The 19876-nt window shown below is 47.8% G+C and overlaps 1 protein-coding gene, 1 long non-coding RNA gene, 2 other non-coding genes and 1 pseudogene across 4 annotated transcripts; 2 read left to right on the top strand and 3 right to left on the bottom strand.

Moving 5' to 3' along the window:
• The first annotated feature begins 6332 nt into the window (after positions 1–6332).
• LOC134756697 (uncharacterized) lies at positions 6333–9039 on the top strand. Its single transcript, XR_010129783.1, has 2 exons — positions 6333–6463; positions 6904–9039. It is a non-coding gene; the product is annotated as an uncharacterized lncRNA (long non-coding RNA).
• Positions 7709–9127, bottom strand: LOC115936219 (uncharacterized; annotated as a pseudogene).
• Positions 9128–11244: 2117 nt separating this feature from the next.
• Positions 11245–18648, top strand: LOC101147160 (protein FAM231D-like). Its single transcript, XM_063706772.1, is given in 2 exon segments — positions 11245–11850; positions 18403–18648. Coding segments are annotated over 2 exon segments (852 nt in total).
• On the bottom strand, positions 15391–15461 carry TRNAG-CCC (transfer RNA glycine (anticodon CCC)). Its single transcript has one exon. It is a non-coding gene; the product is annotated as a tRNA-Gly (tRNA).
• A 614-nt stretch (positions 18649–19262) lies between the features above and the next one.
• On the bottom strand, positions 19263–19335 carry TRNAV-CAC (transfer RNA valine (anticodon CAC)). Its single transcript has one exon. It is a non-coding gene; the product is annotated as a tRNA-Val (tRNA).
• Between the last annotated feature and the right edge of the window lie 541 nt (positions 19336–19876).

Genomic DNA, 19876 nt, shown 5'->3' with positions numbered 1-19876 from the left:
AACACCAGAGGTTTCCCCCTAAAACCTTTCGCATCTGCACCGTTTCCATCTTAGTTGGAGCTCTTTGTTCTCATCCTTGCAATACACAGAGGGAAAAAATCACAGGTTTTTGATTGTTTGAAGATAGGGTATTGCTCTGTCACTCAGGCTGGAGTGCAGTAGCATGATCACGGCTCACTGCAGCCTCGAACACCCGGGCTCAAGTGATTCTCCCACGTCAACCTCTGGTGTAGCTGGGACCAAAGGTGTGCCACCACAGAGACAGGGTTTTGCCATTTTGCCCAGAATGGTCTCAAACTCCTGAGCTCAAGGGATCAGCCTGCCTAGGCTTCCCAAAGTGCTGGGACTACAGGCATGAGACACCTTGCCCAGCCAACCAGAGTTCTTTTTGATGCCGATATTTTACTCGGACTCCACATCTAGGTAGGAATTCATGTTTTCAAGTAGGGAGGTTCCTCTACACAATCCTCTCCTTTCCTGATCACTAAATTAGAGTAAATCACTGTCCTGAAGAAGGTACCCTTGGGAGAGTGGGTTGGCCTGTCTTTCCACCCTTTCTTGACTCTGCCCTCACCTTCAAGCCTCTTTCTGGCCTGTGTTCAAGGTCCAGAGACATGCTTAAGACCTCTCTGTGTGGCTCCTCTTGAAGAGTCGGGAACCCCATACTTCCTGTTCAGCGGGCAGAGAAGCTTCAAGCTGCACATTTTTAGGTATGCTAGGATCCCACAAGGCACGGATGTGCAGTGGCCCACGAAGTGAGTTTGTGGGTCTCCAGATACTTGCAGCCCTTTCTGCTCCTGTAGGTTAAAGGGCAATTGCCTTTTTTTTTTCCTGTCCAGGAAGGACCCCAGAATGTTCTGAGTCAGAAAGACAGTGAATCCTCTCCTCTGGGTCAGTGGGGAGGGAGAGAGAGAGATTTCAGAGGGAAGAAAGCAGAAAAAGATGTCACAAAATTGCCTAATCAAAAGTTACCATGATGCCTGCCTCATCTGGAACTGGGCTCCCAGTCTCTAGTGAGGTAGACATAGTCCAGTCCAGTCCCAGTCTCCAGTCTGAGCCAAAGCAGAACAAAGCTGGACACTGCAGCCTGGCATCCAGCGAACATTTTGTCACTTTCCCCAGGGTGGGAGCATTTGAACTTTGGATGTGGAGGAAACATGGTAACCACTGCAGTAAGAAAAGCAACAGCTGGAGAAAATGGCACTTTCTTCCCCAAATTTGTTTTTACACTCGTGTCTAAGGAACACCTTAGAAACAACATCAACATCTTTCAGCAAAAGGAAATTCTGCCTGTTGATCTTTTGCTGTGAGACAAACTTGAAAAGTTCACAGACACTGCCTTTCTCTGAAAACTGCCCTTACCTCTTTGTTATAATTCACTTCAAGATCTGTTGAGTAGGAACATTAAAAACGCAAATAAAAAGTTTCAAGTATTATGAAAGAATGCAATAAAACTGCGTTTAAAAAAAACTCAAGATGGAGGTGGAGATCCTGTGATCATGAAATCTGAATAGGCTGCTCTTGTGTCCTTCAGTGGTGATCGCTCTGAAACCCTTGTGTTTTATGAACTTCATGCCCTGGTCTTCAAACTAATTCAATGCAGGCCAAGAAGCACAGTTTGGCCTGGGTTGGATGCTTTATATTTTCAAACAGTGAAATGCCTTGAGACACAGCCTTTGCTATAGTACCTGCTAAAACTTCAACGTGTGGATAAATATAGCTTACATTGAATCGAATAGACTCAGCGAGAGTGGCAGTGAAGGATGCCCTCTGGAAGATTCGAGGTACTGAGGCCAAAGGGCTAGCAAGGAAAGAGCGTGTGGGTCAGGCCCTTCAGCCTGGTGGAAGGGCAGGCAGGGAGGGTCCTATGGTTCCTGGGAGGACCCGAAGCATGATCGCCTGTCAAGAGCCAAGAGCCCTAATGGCCAGCGCCGGGGAAAGGGCCCCCGAGGGGCAGTCAGCAGCCCTGCAGGGGCGGCGTCCACACTCCTGTGTGGCACAGGACACTCATGGCTCCACCAGCTCCTGAAGCTTCTGGGAGCCAGAGAGTCAGCAGGGAGAATCCCACACACGGGCACTCAGTTCCTGGAAACCCTGCATGAGATGTGGGATCCCGAAGCCAGATTGGGGGTCCCTAGGGTCTTGGCTTCGGGGCTAGGCGTGGAACCGTTAAATGAGGGTTCAGCCTGTCTGCCTGAGGGATTGTGTTTCCTGGCGTATTTATCACTCAAATTTTGAAAAGCAGTCGAATTTGTTATATTGGAAACCCTAGTAGTTAAAAACAGCAGATGGTAACATTTCAGGAATATGTCTTGTGCCAGGAACTGTGAGGGGTTTCTGTACTGTAGTGATTACACGTTCGCTTCACATGTGTAAGGTCCCAGTTTTGGGACCTTTCATCATCAACATGGTGAAACCCCGTCTCCAGTAAAAATATAAAAATTTGCCAGGTGTGGTGGTGCATGCCTGTAATCCCAGGTCCTCGGGAGGCTGAGGCAGGAGAATTGCTTAAACCCAAGAGGTAGATGTTGCGGTGAGCTGAGATTGTGCCATTGCACTCCAGCCTAGGCAACAAGAGTGAGACTATGTCTTAAAAAAAAAAAAGAAGAAGAAAAGAAAACAGAGGACTTTAAAACCGCTATTATGACAATATTCTATGGGTCCAAAGAATTAAGCAGAAGTATCAAACATATAAAAATGGTCAGAATCAAACTTTGGAGATTAAAAACTACAACATCTGAGATAATAAATTCACTGGATGCAATTAACAGCAGATGAGACACTGCAGAAAAAAAGATTATGAAACACAAAGCCGCCAGGCGCCGTGGCTCAAGCCTGTAATCCCAGCACTTTGGGAGGCCGAGGCGGGTGGATCACGAGGTCAGGAGATCGAGACCATCTTGGCTAACACAGTGAAACCCCGTCCCTACTAAAAAATAGAAAAAATTAGCCGGGCGTCGTGGCGGGCGCCTGTAGTCCCAGCTACTCCGGAGGCTGAGACAGGACAATGGCATGAACCCGGGAGGCGGAGCTTGCAGTGAGCCCAGATCGTGCCACTGCACTCCAGCCTGGGCGACAGAGCGAGACTCTGTCTCAAAAAAAAAAAAAAAAGAAAAAAAAGAAACACAAAGCCGCGAATGATTGAAATATCTAAAATACAACCCATGGTAACAATTTTTTTTTTTAATGAACAGAGCATCAGTGAATAATAGTGCAAGTTTAAGACACCTAATAGACAAGTAATTGTAGTCCCCAAAAAGACTGGGGAAGAAGAAAAATATATTTAAGAAACAATGACATTTTTCAATCATAGTGAAAATTGTTAACCTACTGAGCCAAGGAACTGAATAAACCCCAAGCACAAGAAACCTGAAGAAAACCATATCTAGTAGGCACTTCATAAATGAATTGCTCAAAGTTATTGAAAAATCTCAAAATCAGAAGAAAAAAATCATCGTACATAAAAAAAACAAAAAGATTATATCATTGGAAGCCATTCAAGTGAGAAGGCAGTGGAGCAACATCTTAAAAGCACTGAGGGGAGGCCAGGCGCGGTGGCTCATGCCTGTAATCCCAGCACTTTGGGAGGCGGAGGCGGGTGGATCACGAGGTCCAGAGATCGAGCCCATCCTGGCTAAAACAGTGAGATCCCCCGTCTTTACAAAAAAAAAAAAAAAAGTATATATATATATATATATATAAATTAGCTGGACATGGTGGCGGGCGCCTGTAGTCCCAGCTAATCGGGAACCTGAGGCAGGAGAATGGCATGAACCCGGGAGGCGGAGCTTGCAGTGAGCCGAGATGGTGCCACTGCACCCCAGCCTGGGCGACAGAGCAAGACTCCCTCTAAAACAAAACAAAACAAAACAAAAAACCGCACTGAGGGGAAAAGTCAATGTGAAATTCTACGAAAGCTGAAAATTCACTACCACCAGCCATTACCACAAAAAAAAAAAAGTTAAAGGAGTCCTCCAGGCAGAACGAAACTGACATCGGATGAAAATCTGGTTGTACAAAAACAAAACAAAACAAAAAAAACAAAAAAAAAACTAGACATGACATCTACATAGACGAATATATAATTTTAACATCTGACTGTTTAGCTAGGCGTGGTGGCTCACGCCTGTAATCCCAGCACTTTGGGAAGCTGAGGCAGGCAGATCACTTGAGGTCAGGTGTTTGAGACCAGCTTGGCCAATATGGTGAACCCCTCTCTCTACTAAAAATACAAAAATTAGTCTGGTGCAGTGGCCCACGCCTGTAATCTCTGCTACTCAGGAGTCTGAGTCAGGAGAATCGCTTGAACCCGGGAAGCAGAGGTTGCAGTGAGCCAAGATTGTGCCACTGCACTCCAGCCTATCTGGAACCTAGTTTGTTCTGGAGGGATCTTATTTTATAGGAGGCTTGGAGGGGTACCTTTTGCTTTGTGTACTCATAGGATGCACAAGACACAAGGGAACAGTCTCTCACTTTTTAAATACAGTGATAGGCCTGAGGAGAAACAACTGCAATTTTTTTTTTTAATGAGATAGGATTCTCACTGGTCTTGAACTGAGCTCAGGCGAGGCTTCCCCTACGTCGGCCTCTCAAAGTGTTGGGATTAATAGGCGTGAGCCACCGCGCCTGACCACAACTACCAACATTTAAAAGCACGTCCCTGGGTAGGCTCGAACCACCAACTTTCCAGTTAACAGCCGAACGCGCTAACCAATTGCTCCACGGAGATAACCTCAGTTGGTCGCTTTCATCTCAACATAGATTAAGCAATCACTAAAACTCTAGGGGTTGCCATTCGCTTTCTGCAGGACAACTGCGCAGACTACAAAGCTTCGGAAAACCGGAGAAGCTGAGTCGACTAATCGTGTTGTTGCACGTTAGAAACGCTTGCATTGCCTGACTCTGAAACCAGAAGGGCGGCCGAATGGCCTTCACCCTCCGTTAACCCTCGCCTGCTTCAGAAGCCGGTGCCTCTGGAAATGCCTGGATCTGCGACCCCAGCCTGAGCCTAGTAGGGCCCAAGGGAAGCTGAACGCCCTGACGGCTCTCACGGTAGCTCTTTCTGTTTTTTTGCGCCGCCTTCAGGCAGTCATCTACTCCGCTTGCTGTCCCCTCACTCAACTCGGCTTCAGTAGATGGGGTTGGTGGGGCGGGAGCGGGAAAGAGGCAGCGGAGTCAAAAGAGAAAACCTGAAAAGAAGGAGGGAGAAGAAGCAGGGGAGACCAGGACGAGACAATGGGACAGCCCAGGATGCCGGTGCAGAGGGCACCGGCTGGATGCAGAGAAGATGGGACACGTATCAGAATGGACTGGAGAAGACGTGAGGGAAAATCACAAGAACCTGTAGCTGCCCAAGAATAAACACGTAAAAGTCGCATAAATGTTTTTACATTAAAAAAAAATCGGGGGACCGGGCGCAGTGGCTCACGCCTGTAATCCCAGCACTTTGGGAGGCCGAGGTGGGTGGATCACTCACTTGAAGTCAGGAGTTCGAGACCAGCCGCGCCAACATGGTGAAAGCCCGTCCCTACTAAAAATACAAAAATTAGCTGGGTGTGGTGGCGCACGCTTGTAGTCCCAGCTACTCGGGAGACTGAGGCAGGAGAATCGCTTGAACCTGAGAGGCAGAGGTGGCAGTGAGCCGAGATCGCCCCACTGCCCTCCAGCCTGGGCGACAAAGCGAAATTCTGTCTCTCAAAAAAAATGCATAAATAAATAAAAGAGGGGTGGGGAAGCAAAACGACGGGCAGTAGGTGTGGGGCGCATTGGGATTCTATAGTGGTTAGTACCCTGCCTTGTGCCTGCAGCAACCTCTGTTCTAATCTGAATCCTGGTACAGTCAGACTCTATCTTGGACTCACTGGGGCGAACCCACGTGTCTTTTGGTTTGCCTTTAATTCCTGCACCAGCTGCGGCCTTTATCTGCAGCCAGAAAGCAGGGTTTACCGCTGGCCCCACAGCGCCATACGGTCTGGGGAAAAGAAGGAAACCCAATAGTACACAAACAAAGGCCCAAAGAGAAACCTTCCAAGTGCTCTATGCCTCACCGTTTAGCAGAAAATATCAAGCGACTCTCAACCTAGCTGGTCTGTAGCTTCCACAAATGAAATACTGTATTCATTGCAGTCTTTCTGGTTGAGATATTTCAAATATTTGGTGGAGCTTTTAATGAGACGGAGAGACACTCTCGAGTGTGGAAGAAAAAAATGAGGGGGTGTGAGGATAAGGCGACTTTAGGACAGAAAAAACAAAGAGACAAGGAAGCCACGTAAACGTTTTCGGGTAGGCGTAAGGCGATGTCAGTTTTGAACCCCGTTATGTTAAGTAGAGAGGGCAGCCCTCTTCTAGCACAAACACCGTTTCCCACATTGAAGAAATCACAGAGATCAGCAACTCTAGAGTGCGATGAAGAAGCTTCACTCTGGGAGAACCCCCTTCGTGACCACGGTCTCTTTCCTGCCAGGTAAGTGGGAATGAGCGCATGCCCTGCAGGGACAGCACAGCGTCCTCGCCCTGGCCGGACGCTCAGGGTCACCACCCTACCCACTGCCCCCCTAGCCATTCTTCCAAACCACTCTCTGCCAAAGATTCCACCGACAGTCACCCCGCACGACAACCCAGGCCGCCTTTCAGCAGCGGCTCCCGCCCCGCAACCACGCGCCCTCTCACCCCCGCGGTTCTGCCCGCCGCCTCTGTCCAGTCTGTGCACTTCACCTCCCTGGCTCCCGCTGTCCCCTGAGCTTACAGTGGACACGGGGTTCTTCCGATCCCCTCTTGGGAATACTGAACGGAAAAGGGGGAGCGTGCGCAAGTGCTTGGTAGAGTGTAGACATTGTGGGATTTGACTGGGGTACCATCGCTTTGACGTCCTATTGCTGATTTTTACACCTGCATTCTGCTTAGGGCACCGGCAACAGTTTTCCGTTTGTGCCTACTCCACCTGCTGTCTTTGTTGGGTCAGCGAACGTCGCCTCCCTCTACCGCTCAATCAGCAAAAGGGGCCGCCCTTGAGGACCTCACCCGCCGCTCACTCCCCTCCCAACTTCGCGGGCATCGCCTCCGGTCGCCTCTTCGGAAGGCCTAACGAGCATGTTAGCTGCGAACGGAGGTGAGGAGGCTCCGCTGACTGACCGGTGCCCATGTCCAGGGCACGCACAAACGCCATGACTTGGCTTGGCCTCTCTCTTAGTTATTCACAGCTCAGCCCGATAGGCACCTCCGGGGCGGCGACGGCAAAGAGGGTGCGCTTATTAAGTGCAGCTCCACGGGGACTGGCCTCTCTGCACGGCTGTGTACACCTGAGCGAGACGCTCAGTCGCTCTCTAAAGCCGCTTCTGCGGATGACAGACACCGAGATAAACGTGAGAGGTGGCCCACCACGACTTGCCCTCCTTTGCCCGGGTTTGCCCCTCGCTGCGGAGGCTGTTCTACATCTGGCCCTTGGAGCAGGCCGGCTGACAGCGTAGTAAAGGAAGATTTCTGCGGGAGGGCGGCCAGTGCAAAACAATTCCCTGATGGGGAATCGAACCCGGGCCGCGGCGCTTTAAGCACCGAATCCTAGTCACTAGACCACCAGGCGGAAGGGTGCTTTCTCTCCCTTCTTCAACCTGAAGTGACACTTTCCTGTGCTCTAGGAGGACTTGGGTATTGTGAGAGTCGCTCTTTGCTCCTGGAGTCGTCTCACGAGGCCGTTCACTCCCTGCTTTCTTCAAAAAAAGAACCTGCAGGCGACACACCAAGGGCTCCGCGAGGGAGTCCTGAGTACTGGAGCGAGTTGCAGCCACCCGGCCGCAGCTCACCACTGGCCTAGAGATGCCCTTTGCGAGGCGGCAGCAACTGACAAGATGGTCGCGGGTCGCCAGGTCCGGAGCCGCGCACCAGGTTGCCAGGAGGCGGCGGGAGCGGGGAGGCGCCCGGGGTGAAACGGAGGCACCCTCTGCATCATAAAGGACCCAGACCCCGGCACCCTCAACATCATAAGGAATCAGACGGATGCGGAAACCGAGACGGGCTGGATGGGAAACTCTTTCCAGGAAGGCTCCAGGGCACTCAACTGGTCTCCAACCTTCCCCTGCAACCTGTGACGCCTGCCATTTTCCCATTTTAGGCGATGGCAACGCAACCCCTCCGTTTGCTCTGGGCAAAACTTCGAGAGTTCCCTCTGAAGCTGGAGTTTTTTCCTCAGATCCAAGATCCAATTGGTCACCAATTCGTGATTTCCGTCGGCCAAGTGCGTGGGCTTTGATCTACACGCGAGTTTCTCCACCTCTGCGGAATGGCTACTTCGGGGTGGGGGAGGGGCCCTCCCGCGGTGGATTGCAAGGTGTTTAGCAGCATCTGTCTCCTCCGCTGACTAGGCACATGCCAGGGGGATAACATTCTCCCTCCCGCTTCCCCCAGCCGCGGCCTAGTGTCCCAGCGGGGTTGGGAGAGGCATGTGAGGGCGAAGTTGCCCCCTGTTGAGAACCATTCCTGCGCGTAGTCCTTCTCTCTGAACTTGTGCAGAGGACTCTCCAGGTGAAGGCTCAAGGGTGGATCCAGCTCGAGACACCCTCGCTCCCCCTCACAGTCGGACCTTAGGATTTAGGCTTTAACATCTCCACATCATGAGATTCGAAACCTTTAGGTCTTTTCTTCCGTTCTGTCCTCCAAATCGGCCTCTTCCGAGCCTGTTGACCAGGGCCAGCCGGGCAGAGGGCTGGGCTCGCTCAACGAGGCTCCTCTCGCACCTCCTGGAGCTTCAGGCTTCTTTCGGTTGCAGAGAAGCTTTATGGGCCAATTCGTTCGGCATCCCCGGGAGCAGGTGCGCGGTGCGCGGGGAAGAAGAGGATTTGACTGCGGTTCTCGACCCCCGGCGCCCAACCTCCACCCCGGTGCACGCGCTCTTCCAGGCTCCTGCTGGTCCCACTTGCCAGGAGTTAGGTCTCAGGTCAGCCTGACTTCCCGAGACGCCCAGACCCGGAAGGACACGTAGGGGAAACCATCTGCTCACTTCTGTACTGTCCGGAAGGGATCCCTTTCTGACGGGAAAGAAAGGCGGTGAGTCCTGTCCTGTTGAGTAGGCGGAAGAGAGATCAAAGGGAAGACAAGAAAAATCCTGTGAGTTTTCAGGATCTAAAGTTACCATGAAGTCGACCTAACCTCCTCTGGAGGTCCTCCCGGTCCTCCTGTGGCTGGCGAAGGTGAATCTAGCTTCCGTCTCCAGTTCGCCAAGGCGGACAAAGCCGACGACAATGGGCCTGTCCACTATCTTCTTTCATATGCACAAAATGTCAGCTCTTCTTGTTTCTAACTTGCAACATCCTACCTGATGACCAGCTCAGCAAATTAGAGACCCTCCATGGGATTCCATCTCTGTCTTAGTTCGGGCTTCCATAACTATGTACCGTAAACTGGGTGGCTAATTCACAACAGAAATTTATTTCTCACAGTTCTGGAGGTTGGAAGTCCGAGATCAAGGTGCCAACATGGTAGGGTTATGATGAGGGACTTTTTTCTGGTTGTAGACTGCCGCCTTCTCATTGTATCCTCAGGGGGCAGAGAGAGCTCCCTGGGGTCCCTTTCATAGGGGCATTAGTCCCACTCAGACTAACGGGACTAAATCCAGACTCTGTGCTGAGTGTTGTGGATTTTTTGCATGTTCATCCTCTCCGCAGACAACTGGAGATGTATTGTCCCCAGAGGGTACAATAGAGAATCTTCGTCACAAGTCAGCAACCAGCATAGTGAGTGAGAGCATGTGTCCCACTCTGAAATGAGAGTGTATTAGTCCGTTTTCACGCTGCTGACAAAAACATACCAGACTCTGGGAAGAAAAAGAGGTTTAATTGGACTTACATTTCCACGTGGCTGGGGAGGCCTCAGAATCATGGCGGGAGGCAAAAGGCACTTCTTACATGGCAGGGGCAAGACAAAATCAGGAAGAAGCAAAAGCAGAAACCCCTGATAAACCCATCAGATAGTGAGACTTATTCACTATCAGGAGAATAGCACGGGAAAGACCCACCCCCATGATTCAATTACCTCCTCCTAGGTCCCTCCCACAACACATGGGAATTCTGGGAGATACAATTCAAGTTGAGATTTGGGTGAGGGCACAGCCAAACCATATCAGAAAGGGATGAAGTGACAGCATATCCTGATGTGTGTGATGGTTTTATGAGTTATTACCTATTTCAAAATTTATTGCAATGTGTGCAAAAGAACAAGGACTTGTACTATCTGACTTCAAGGCTTACTATAAGCTATTATAGACAAGGCATCAGGAGGGACAAATAGATAAACAGACTGAGCTAAGAGACCTGAAACTGATCCACAGCCATACAGTCAATAAATGAGCTTTCAATGAAAGCAGTTCAATAGAAGAAAATAAATCATTTCAATTAATGGACTTTCATATAGAGGTGGGGGAGACCAACAATGTTATTCTCCCTCACACTACATACAAAAGTAATTTGAGGTGCATTATACACCAAAACTTAAAAGTTAAAGATATAAAGCATTTCAAGGATACTCTGTAGGCAAAGATTAGCCTACCAACAAGTAGGACACTGAAAAAATATATATAAAAGAAAGACATGATAAATTAGACTTCATCAACATTAGCCATACCTTCTCATCAAAAGATACCACTAAGAAAGTGAAAAGGCAAGCAAGCCACAGACAGAGAGAAAATAGTCACAAAACGTATCTGACCTCCACATCCTGTAATTAGAATTATTGTGGTCTGGTACACTGCACCCAGTTTCTGCAGGAGTATTTTCTGGGTGTCTCTAATGAGTAAGAGAGGGCCCCATGGGATATTCCTACAGTTCCCAGATGAACAGTGGGAAAGACTCTACATTGACAAACCCCGGGGACCTGAAAACTCAGGTCCTCAAGGAGGGTAGAGGATACCTGGACCCTGACCCAGACCCCTGGATGGGCTGTGCCAAGAGACCCAGCAAGGGAAGGGATTCCCTCCTGCCTCAGGTTCTCTGTTCTTCTGTGGTTAGAAGACCTGAACCCAACTCCCTCCCCAAGCACTGGAGATGGGGCTTTTCCAAGGGCTGGGGATCTTGCTGTCCTAAGGACCGCTGAGCAAGGGGGTCAAGGAGGAGCTTGGGTGGTGGAGGAGAGGAAACCGGGTAAGATGTGTGAAGCAGTCGGCTATACCAGGCACAGAGAGGACCCACTGGGACACAAGAGCCTGCATGTGAAGCCAGGCCTTGGGCCACCTTGTTCCTCAAAGGGGTGCCTACTTCCATGGGATCTTCAAAGGGACTATGGAAAGAGAGGCCTTCAGCCCACACCTCTGAATGCTTTTCCACCACAGCATGCCCTGTGGCCTGTATCCTGCTGGTGTGGAACAGTCAGACCCCTGCAGGGCTGCAGAGCCTCTGTATTGGGCGGCATCCCAGCCTGAGTGCCAGAGCTCAGTGGGCAGGCCCCTGAGCAAGTAGAGAGGAGGGCACCTTTTGGACAGAACCTGTGGGACAAGAGTGACGTCTCATCCATTCAGGTTCCTCACAAAATGAGAGTCAGGAAGATCAGGGTGCAGACCTGATTTCCCACAAAGGGCTGAAAGCAGACAACTGGAGGGAGAGCAGCACCTGGGCCAATGAGGTAGAAGACAGAAGACCACAGTGTACTTCTGCCCTCAACCTCACCCCCTCCCACCTACATCCTCCACACCCCCTGACCACCTTCTTCAGAAACGTAATAGGAATCAAGATCCCCCCTGGCCTGGTTGCTATGGGAGGCACAGTGGCCTGGTGGAGCCTGAGGCAGGTGTGGGAAGATGTGGATTGTCTAACTGGAGGTTGGGAGTCCAGGGTGCAGAAGGAGAAGCTTGGAGTGCAGGATTTGGTGGTATGTGTGTGGCAGTAAGCACTATGTTCTAATTGCCAGTGTTTTTTTCTTCTTCCTTTTTTTCTCTGGCTAAACAAGCACTGGCCTTGAGATAAGCAATGCTGAAGCACTTGCAGCTCACCTATTACCATAAACTGACTGAGCCCTCCCTACACAAGCCATAACTACCGCTTTGATTGGACAAGAGACTGATTTCAGTAATTTTCTCTTGATAAGAGACCGCCGGCCGTGGACTGGTTCTGGACAGTTTACAGAAGCTATGCACTTGATTGCCTTTGTGTCCCTGCTTCACCTTTTGAAGCATAGGGCCTAATTATAATGTATTTAAATGTTGTCTCCACCCCAAAGTGAACATGGGTTGCATGTAACAGGCATGTTTACTCAGCATGCATGCAGCAGGATCCCTTCACAAATATTCAGAGCTCCCCCTATTCCCTGTTGAATATGTATATGTGGCCAACCAGATCAACGTAAATCACTATTCGCCCTCCCCTCCCTGGAAACCTACTTTTCGGGTTTCAGCAGGAAGCTATGCCTCCCAGTCTGTCAGAATGGCCACTTGCAGGCTGTAATCCTTTATAAAAAAATAAAATCTCCTTTCTAAATTTATAAATTGTGTGATTTTTCAGTTGACAGCTTTCAGTTGTCAGTCAAGTCACTGACTGGGAAAAGTCATTTGCAATATATTTGTTTAAAAAATGACTCAATTCCTGAATATATAAGAGAACTTTCATAAATCAGTAATATAGAGCTAAGCCAAATAAAATCAGGCAAAATATTCAAATAGGCCTTTCAAAGGAGAATTTCTTATATGCTGGAAGCCATAAGAAAATATGCTTCATAGTATTGCTCATTAGGCAAGTACAAATAAATTCCACACTGAGATACCACAAACCACTCACCACTGTGTGGCTACTTTTTTTTTTTTTCTGAGACAGGGTCTCTCTCACCCAAGCTGGAGTGCAATGGTGCGATTGGTGCGATCTTGAGTCACTGCAACCTCCCCCTCCTGAGTAGCTGGGACTACAGCTCCATGCCACCATGCCTGGCTAATTTTTGTATTTTTAGTAGAGACGGGGTTTCGCCATGTTGGCCAGTTTGGTCCGAGCGCATAGCTACATTTTAAAAAGTTAGTACACCAAATGCTGACAAGAATTTGGTGCCACTTCAACTGTCATTGCTGGTGAAAAAACATTCTAGAAGACTGGCAATTTATACTAATGTTAAACTTATACTCAGGTCGTGACCCAACAATTGAAGTACTTCCATGAATCTCAAGTGCACAAAAAGACTTGTAGAAGAATATTTATCACAAGAATTCAATAACACCAAAATTGAGAAGTGATCTATGAAACTACATGGATATATCTCATGAGTATAATTAAAATAACTGCAGAAAAAAGGCCAGATACAAAAGATATGTCCATTCACTCATGTGAACTTTAAGAACAGGCAATTGTAACCTATGGGAATAGATATCAGAATAGTGATTAATTAAGAGGACACAGGGCGGGAATTGCCTGGAAAGGGGCTCTAACAGGCCTTTCTCAGACGATGGCAATTTTCTATAACTTGAGCTGGGTGGTGATTACATTTATCAAAAATAAACGAACTTCACGAAAGATTTGTGCACTTTATGTGAACTGTAGTTTATTTACTGTTCTCATTGCTTGAACCCGGGAAACGGGACGTTGCAGTGAGCTGAGATTGAGCCATGGCACTCCAGCCTGGGTGACAGAACAAGACTACATCTCAAAAATAATAGTAATAGTAATAATTTACTGTTCTCATAAAAATTAGCAGATGGGGAATGGAGGCAAGCCGGTGTAGACCATGACAACTAGTTTAGATTTTATTGTAAACTCATTAAAAGCTCGTTCTCGTTTTGTGTTTTTAAAAAATCCCACTGATACAGCCGTTTTCTCTACCAGATGAGACTATAACCGTATTATTTCATCAGTGAAAGCTACAGACAAAGGGCCCTTGAGAGGCGGCATCTTCAGCTATGGGAATTTTTTCTGCTCCATTGTGAGACAAAGAGCATGTCCAAGTTTTCATTTTGGCCAGGCCGCCCCCTAGTTTACGCACTGTGGGCTAAACTCCAGAAGCTGGCGCCCTTCCAGGCCAGTGGTTTATTCTGCTCTCTGGAGGCTGCTAGGATTAAAGGCAAAGCAAACGACAGGTCTTTTAGCTACAATCGCAGGACAGAAAACACTACTGTGACTCAGATTAGAACCCAGGTTGCTGCAACCACAGCTACAAGTATTGACCACTACACGACCAAAAAGCCTGCTGACAACCATTGTACTTCTTATTTTTTTTATGTAAAAACACTCATACTATTTTCTCTGCTTTATTCTTGGATGTCTGCAGATTTTCGTGCTTTTCTCTCTTTCATGCGCTTCTCCGTTACTCTCTCCCCACTCCGCTACATAATTTAAAAAACATCTCATCTCTCAGGACCTGGCCACTGCCTCTACAACAAGCCTCCTGGGAAGTCTCTTTGTCCCATCGACACCTCTCCCTTCTTTCGCTCCTTTTTTTTGTTTTTTTTTTTGTTTTGTTTTTTTGTTTTTTGTTTTTTTGACGGAGTTGCTCTGTCGCCCAGGCTGGAGTGCAGTAGCGCGATCTTGGCTCACTGCAACCTCCGCCTCCCGGGTTCAAGCGATTCTCCTGCCTCAGCCTCTCAAGTAGCTGGAATAGCAGGTGCACGCCACCACATTCGGCAGATTTTTGTATTTTTAGTAGAGACGGGATTTCACCATATTAGCCAGGCTGGTCTTGAACTCTTGACCTCAAGCGATCCATCCGCCTCGGCCTCACAAAGTGCTGGGATTACAGGCGTGAGCCACCGTGCCCGGCCAAATTTCAGGCCAACACCTGTTGACACACATTGCCAGACACACGGAATCCCTCACGGAACACCGATGGGCCCACAAAACACGCGGAGGCCACGGTGGCTGAAGATGTTAGCAAATTCGGTTCGCGGTGTCTGGGATACAGCCCCGAGGGTCCATTGGCTACCTCTGCGCAAGGACCACTCTGCGCAAGGACCAGTCACCGCTGCTCTCCTCATCTCCACTCAGATTCTCCCGCACACACCTCCCCTTTCTTTGGGCCGCTGAGGCCTCTTGAACCTCCGAGGTGATTGCCCCGCCCGCAGCTTCTCTCCTTCCGGGAGCTTCATTTCTTGTTCCTCTCCATAGTGGCTCAGCGGTAAGCCCAAGGTAAGCACACGAATCAGGAAACTGATGGTTCTTGGGTTTGCAGGAATCCAACCAGAGAACAGATGAAAGTAACAGGTACCAATATCAAAACTGCAGTGACTCACCAGAAACACTACGTGCTTGCCACTTTGCTTAGCGGTTTGTTGAGTCCAACAGCTGCCTGGGTCCCGGGTTACTATCCTGAATGTCTTTTGCTGCTATTTTGGTCAGCGTTGTTGTCAGTTTACCTTGTGGTGGCCAAGCCCTTAAATGCACTATTAAGTTATGCAGTGTAATTCTGCAGGGCAGAAGGGTAAAGAACAAAAAACCCCCTTGCATTGGCCGGGAATTGAACCCGGGTCTCCCGCGTGGGAGGCGAGAATTCTACCACTGAACCACCAATGCCTCTCTGTAGCAACGCCGGAAGGATTACTGAAAAGAGTATCCGGAAAGACTTAGAAACTTCCAAGTGGTTTTTTCAAGTGTCGACTCAAAGCTAACAAAGACATCCAAACCAAACGTTTTTATAGGAAACTTTTACTAAACAAAGTTATAAATATCAAAATAGCTCATTTGTCGGATCAAACTCTTAACTCTGAAAAAGGTCTTTCTACCTGCATTACAAACCCCTATAATAAAACGTCACAAATTCATTCATGTTTCTTTTTTCTAATCCTAAATCTTCAATTGTCAACCTCAAAATGCTGCCTTAGTGGTTCTGAGAAGGTAACCTAACTGGTAGTTTAGGTAAGTAAAGTTCTAATCCAGGGAAGTAATAAGAAGCAGAAGCAGAATTAGAATTAGAGGAAAGAGGAAATAAAAGGACAGAATCAAGGTAGAGATAATGAAGAAACAAAGGTTGGTCCACTGAGTTAGTCTTTTGTCGCTGGTTTTTTTGGCAAAAGAGTAATGATCGGTCTTGTAACCATAATACTGTTATTTGTCTGCTTGAAGATGTATAAAGCATTTAAAGGAAATGTGATATAAAAAGATTAATAATGCCTGCAGTCAATATTTCATTGTTAGAGAGAATCCAATTTCCTAAGTTAATATGCTTTGATGTATTAGCTATGTAAGGAGCAGACTAGTTTAAGGAAATATTGATGGTCAAAATATTAACATATTAGTCTTTTGATGAAGTTCAAAATAGTAGAGAGATTTCTTTCCTCAATTTTCCCTGGAGAGATTAAACTGAAGAGAAAAATTCAGAGAGTTTGCCCCACATGTTGGGTATGGGAGTCATTATGACTTTTTCAAAGACAGGAGCTGTGACATGGAATCATGCTTCTTCTCTAGCTGAGAAGCCAAGCTAGGTCCAGGCTGGGTCATAAACTTGAGCCCAACAAGGAAATCACCCTTCACATTGACCTCACAGAGCTTTGACTGTTCTCTGTTCTTTGCCCAACACCCAAGACACACACCAGCTCTGGCCAACAAACCTTAACATATTATCTATATAAACCAGAGCTACATTTATTCCCAAATCTCCTTCTAAAATACAAACCTGTACTTTCTACTCTCAACTTCTAAATTTACAAAGGCCTCATATGCATCTCAGAGTCACAGATGCTAAAACTCAACACACCGGTGAATTCCCTGTCAGCAATATGTACCACCCTCTACCTCAAAACCCAATGATCAGACTCAAGCACAGCATCTCCCAAAGAGTAGTGCACTGCCCTGGGTGTTTCAACGATCACTAAAACCTGTTTCTAGCCCTGCCTAGCACACTTATCCTCACCACCATCTATCCTATTTGCCAAGCCAGATCTTTCTTTGGATAAACTCTCTCATTTTCATAACACAACAATTTCAGTTCAATTCAAAAAAATAGCGTTTAAGTTTATTGGATACTCCACAAGCTTACTGCCACTTTATTACCACACTTTTCCATCTATCAGCTCTTGCATCCATTAACATAAGCAGACAAAAAACTGGACTCCTGGCCAGGTGCGGTGGCTCAAGCCTGTAACCCCAGCACTTTGGGAGGCCAAGGCAGGCGGATCACGAAGTCAGAAGATTGAGACCATCCTGACTAACATGGTGAAACCCCGTCTCTACTAAAACTACAAAAAAAAAAAATTAGCCAGGCGTGGTGGCACCCATCTGCAGTCCCAGCTACTCGGGAGGCTGAAGCAGGAGAATCGCCTGAACCCAGGAGGCAGAGGTTGCAATGAGCCAAGACCACACAACTGCACTCCAGCCTGGGCGAAAAAGCAAGACTCCGCCTCAAAAAAAAAACAAAAAAAACAAACAACAACAAAAAAAACTGGACTCCCTACAGCCAGTGTAGTATGCACCACTCACTTGCCACACTGTATGCTGAGTGACCCTTCCACAGCTTAAATCTGCACATAACTTCAGCCTAGAACCATATAACGTCCCTTTATTTCTTCAGTACAATGATTAATACCATATTCTCTGTACCCTTCTTCCCTCTATGCTCATCATTCTAACAGCTCTTGCCAATACTCAAATCCAGGAGCAGCAAACTACTTCACATGTCACAAACTTTTCACGGCTTCACACCAGTGGATTCCCCAGTGAACCAGCTGTCTTAACTCGGGCTTCCATAACAAAATACCACAGACTGGGTAGCTTAAACACGAGGAATTTCTTTCTCACAGTTTGAGAGGCTAAGTCCAAGTTCAAACTGCCAGCTGATTCAGCTCCTTGGTGAGGGCTCTCTCCCTGGCTTGCAGACTGCTACATTCTCCTTCTGTCCTCGCATGGTGGAGAGAAAGAGAGCACTTTGGTCTTTCTTCTGTTTCTTGTAATGACACTGATCTCATCATGAAGATCCCATGGTCATGACCTCATCTAAACCTGATTACCTCCCAAAGGCCCTACCTCCAAAATACCTTCACACTGGGGGTTAAGGCTTCAATATATAATATGAAGGGAACACAAACATCCATTCCATTACACTAGCACCTGCATTTGCAATCCAGCCTCTGGGCCAGGCTTAGCAGTGTAGAGCCCAAGGCTTCAATTGACAGGATTTTTATGCTCTCATGCTCTGGCTCCTTGGCTCCAGAAGCTTCTAGAACCAGTAAGGTGATACATCCTTTAGCAGCTATACTGTAAAACACATGGTGGGTAAAAGAGTGCCCTATTAAGTATTTTGGTTATGCCCCCATTAGTGTGCTTGGCTCAATGTATTAATAGTAAGTAGTGGTTCGCATCCACCTCAGTACCATCCTCTGCAGTCATCCTGTCATAGTTTCCATTCCATTCTCCTATCCCTGGCTTGCTGGTTCAATACTCTTAAGTGATTTACTGCTGGTGCTCTTCTTTTTCCCTCAGAGATACATTGTGATTTCTTTGGTTCTCTCCACCTCTACAGGTTAATAAGTCTAATATTTTAAAACTCTGTAGAGGGATGTTGGGAAGCTGTGGGGAGAGCCCTTGGGCTTTTCGCCTGGGTAAAGTGCAGATTCCTGAGAATTCTGGGCCTTGGCCTCCAGCTGCACTAGTGCCGGCCACTCAGCTGTTCTCAGCACCGTCACCTGGCGCAATGGTGCTGAAGCGCACTGCCGAGAGGCCAGAAGGCAAAGCGAGAGTCGGTGGCTATGGCCTGGAACCCATTTAGGCAAAACAGAGGGCGCGCGGGGACAAAGCAATAGAGAAGTGTGGGCAATACAGGATCTGTACACCATACATTAGGAATTGTATTTATTAAATTGTTGATTACCTAAGCCTCCGGAGAATAGTTTGGACGCTTACCGGTTTTCTGAGGATTATTTGGGGAAGGGGTATGCATGCAAATGTATGTACATAATTCGTGTGATTTCGGAATATTGACTCCATGAGTTCCAGATGCAGATGTGGAAAGTTTTTAAAAAACATTTTGTTTTTGTTGTCTCGCAAATCAGCCAGATCTGCAACTGTATCAGAGTAAAGCGAAGCCAAGCTGGACCCTTAGGAAATGCGCTAACATGTCATCCACTTTCGGTGTCTGCCTGTGAAAATTCAGGCGATAAAGAGAATGAAGAGAACCTTAAGGAATTGCTGGAACCAAAGTTAATATTAAGCAGGCCTGCTGTGACGTCCTCTTCCTGGCAGACCAGTGGAAATTGTAGCCTGGTCGACAATCTGTATAGATTGATGAGGTCTAAAATGTAGTCACAGGTTCAACTACTTTTCTGTTTTCCAACCTCGAGTAAACTCACTAAATTTAAGGGCTAACAAAAAAAAAAAGACCTATGTTTCCGCCCGGTTTCGAACCGGGGACCTTTCGCGTGTGAGGCGAACGTGATAACCACTACACTACGGAAACCACACGCGAGACCTGCGAGGCAAAATATAATCATGAAAATCTTAGATCAGCCGTTTCTATTATAGTTTCCAAATCTGAGATTGCACCACTGCACTCCAGCCTAGACGACAGAGCGAGAGTCTCAAAAAAAAGTTGGGAGAAGAAGGTGCCATTTTCCCTAGTTGCTTTTCTTACTGCGGTGGTGACCGCATTGCCTTCACACCTGAAGTCCAAGTGCTTCCACCCTGGGGAATATGCAGACCGCTGGGTCACTGGACGGCAGGCCGCAGCGCCGGCCTCGTTCTGCTTTTGGCTCTAAATGCAGTCGGGGGACGCGACTGGACCTCACCGGAGACTGGTGGGCTGTTACCCTTACCAGCGACTGGAGGGCCAAGCTCCCAAAGAGGCCTACTTCATGATCGCCTTAAATCAGGAAATTTCATGAAATCCCACCCCTCTACCGCCCCATTCCCATATTGTATCTCCTCCCCTGCCCACTCTGAGAGGATTCGCCCCCTTTCTGTCTCGTCTGGACCCTTTGGAGTCCCACATAGACAAGACA

The sequence above is a fragment of the Gorilla gorilla genome, chromosome 1 (genome assembly GCF_029281585.2).
Source record: "Gorilla gorilla gorilla isolate KB3781 chromosome 1, NHGRI_mGorGor1-v2.1_pri, whole genome shotgun sequence".
NCBI classification, from domain to species: Eukaryota; Metazoa; Chordata; class Mammalia; order Primates; family Hominidae; genus Gorilla; species Gorilla gorilla.
The sequence above is the reverse complement of the archived record's forward strand: the minus strand, read 5'-3'. Positions and strand labels throughout refer to the sequence as shown.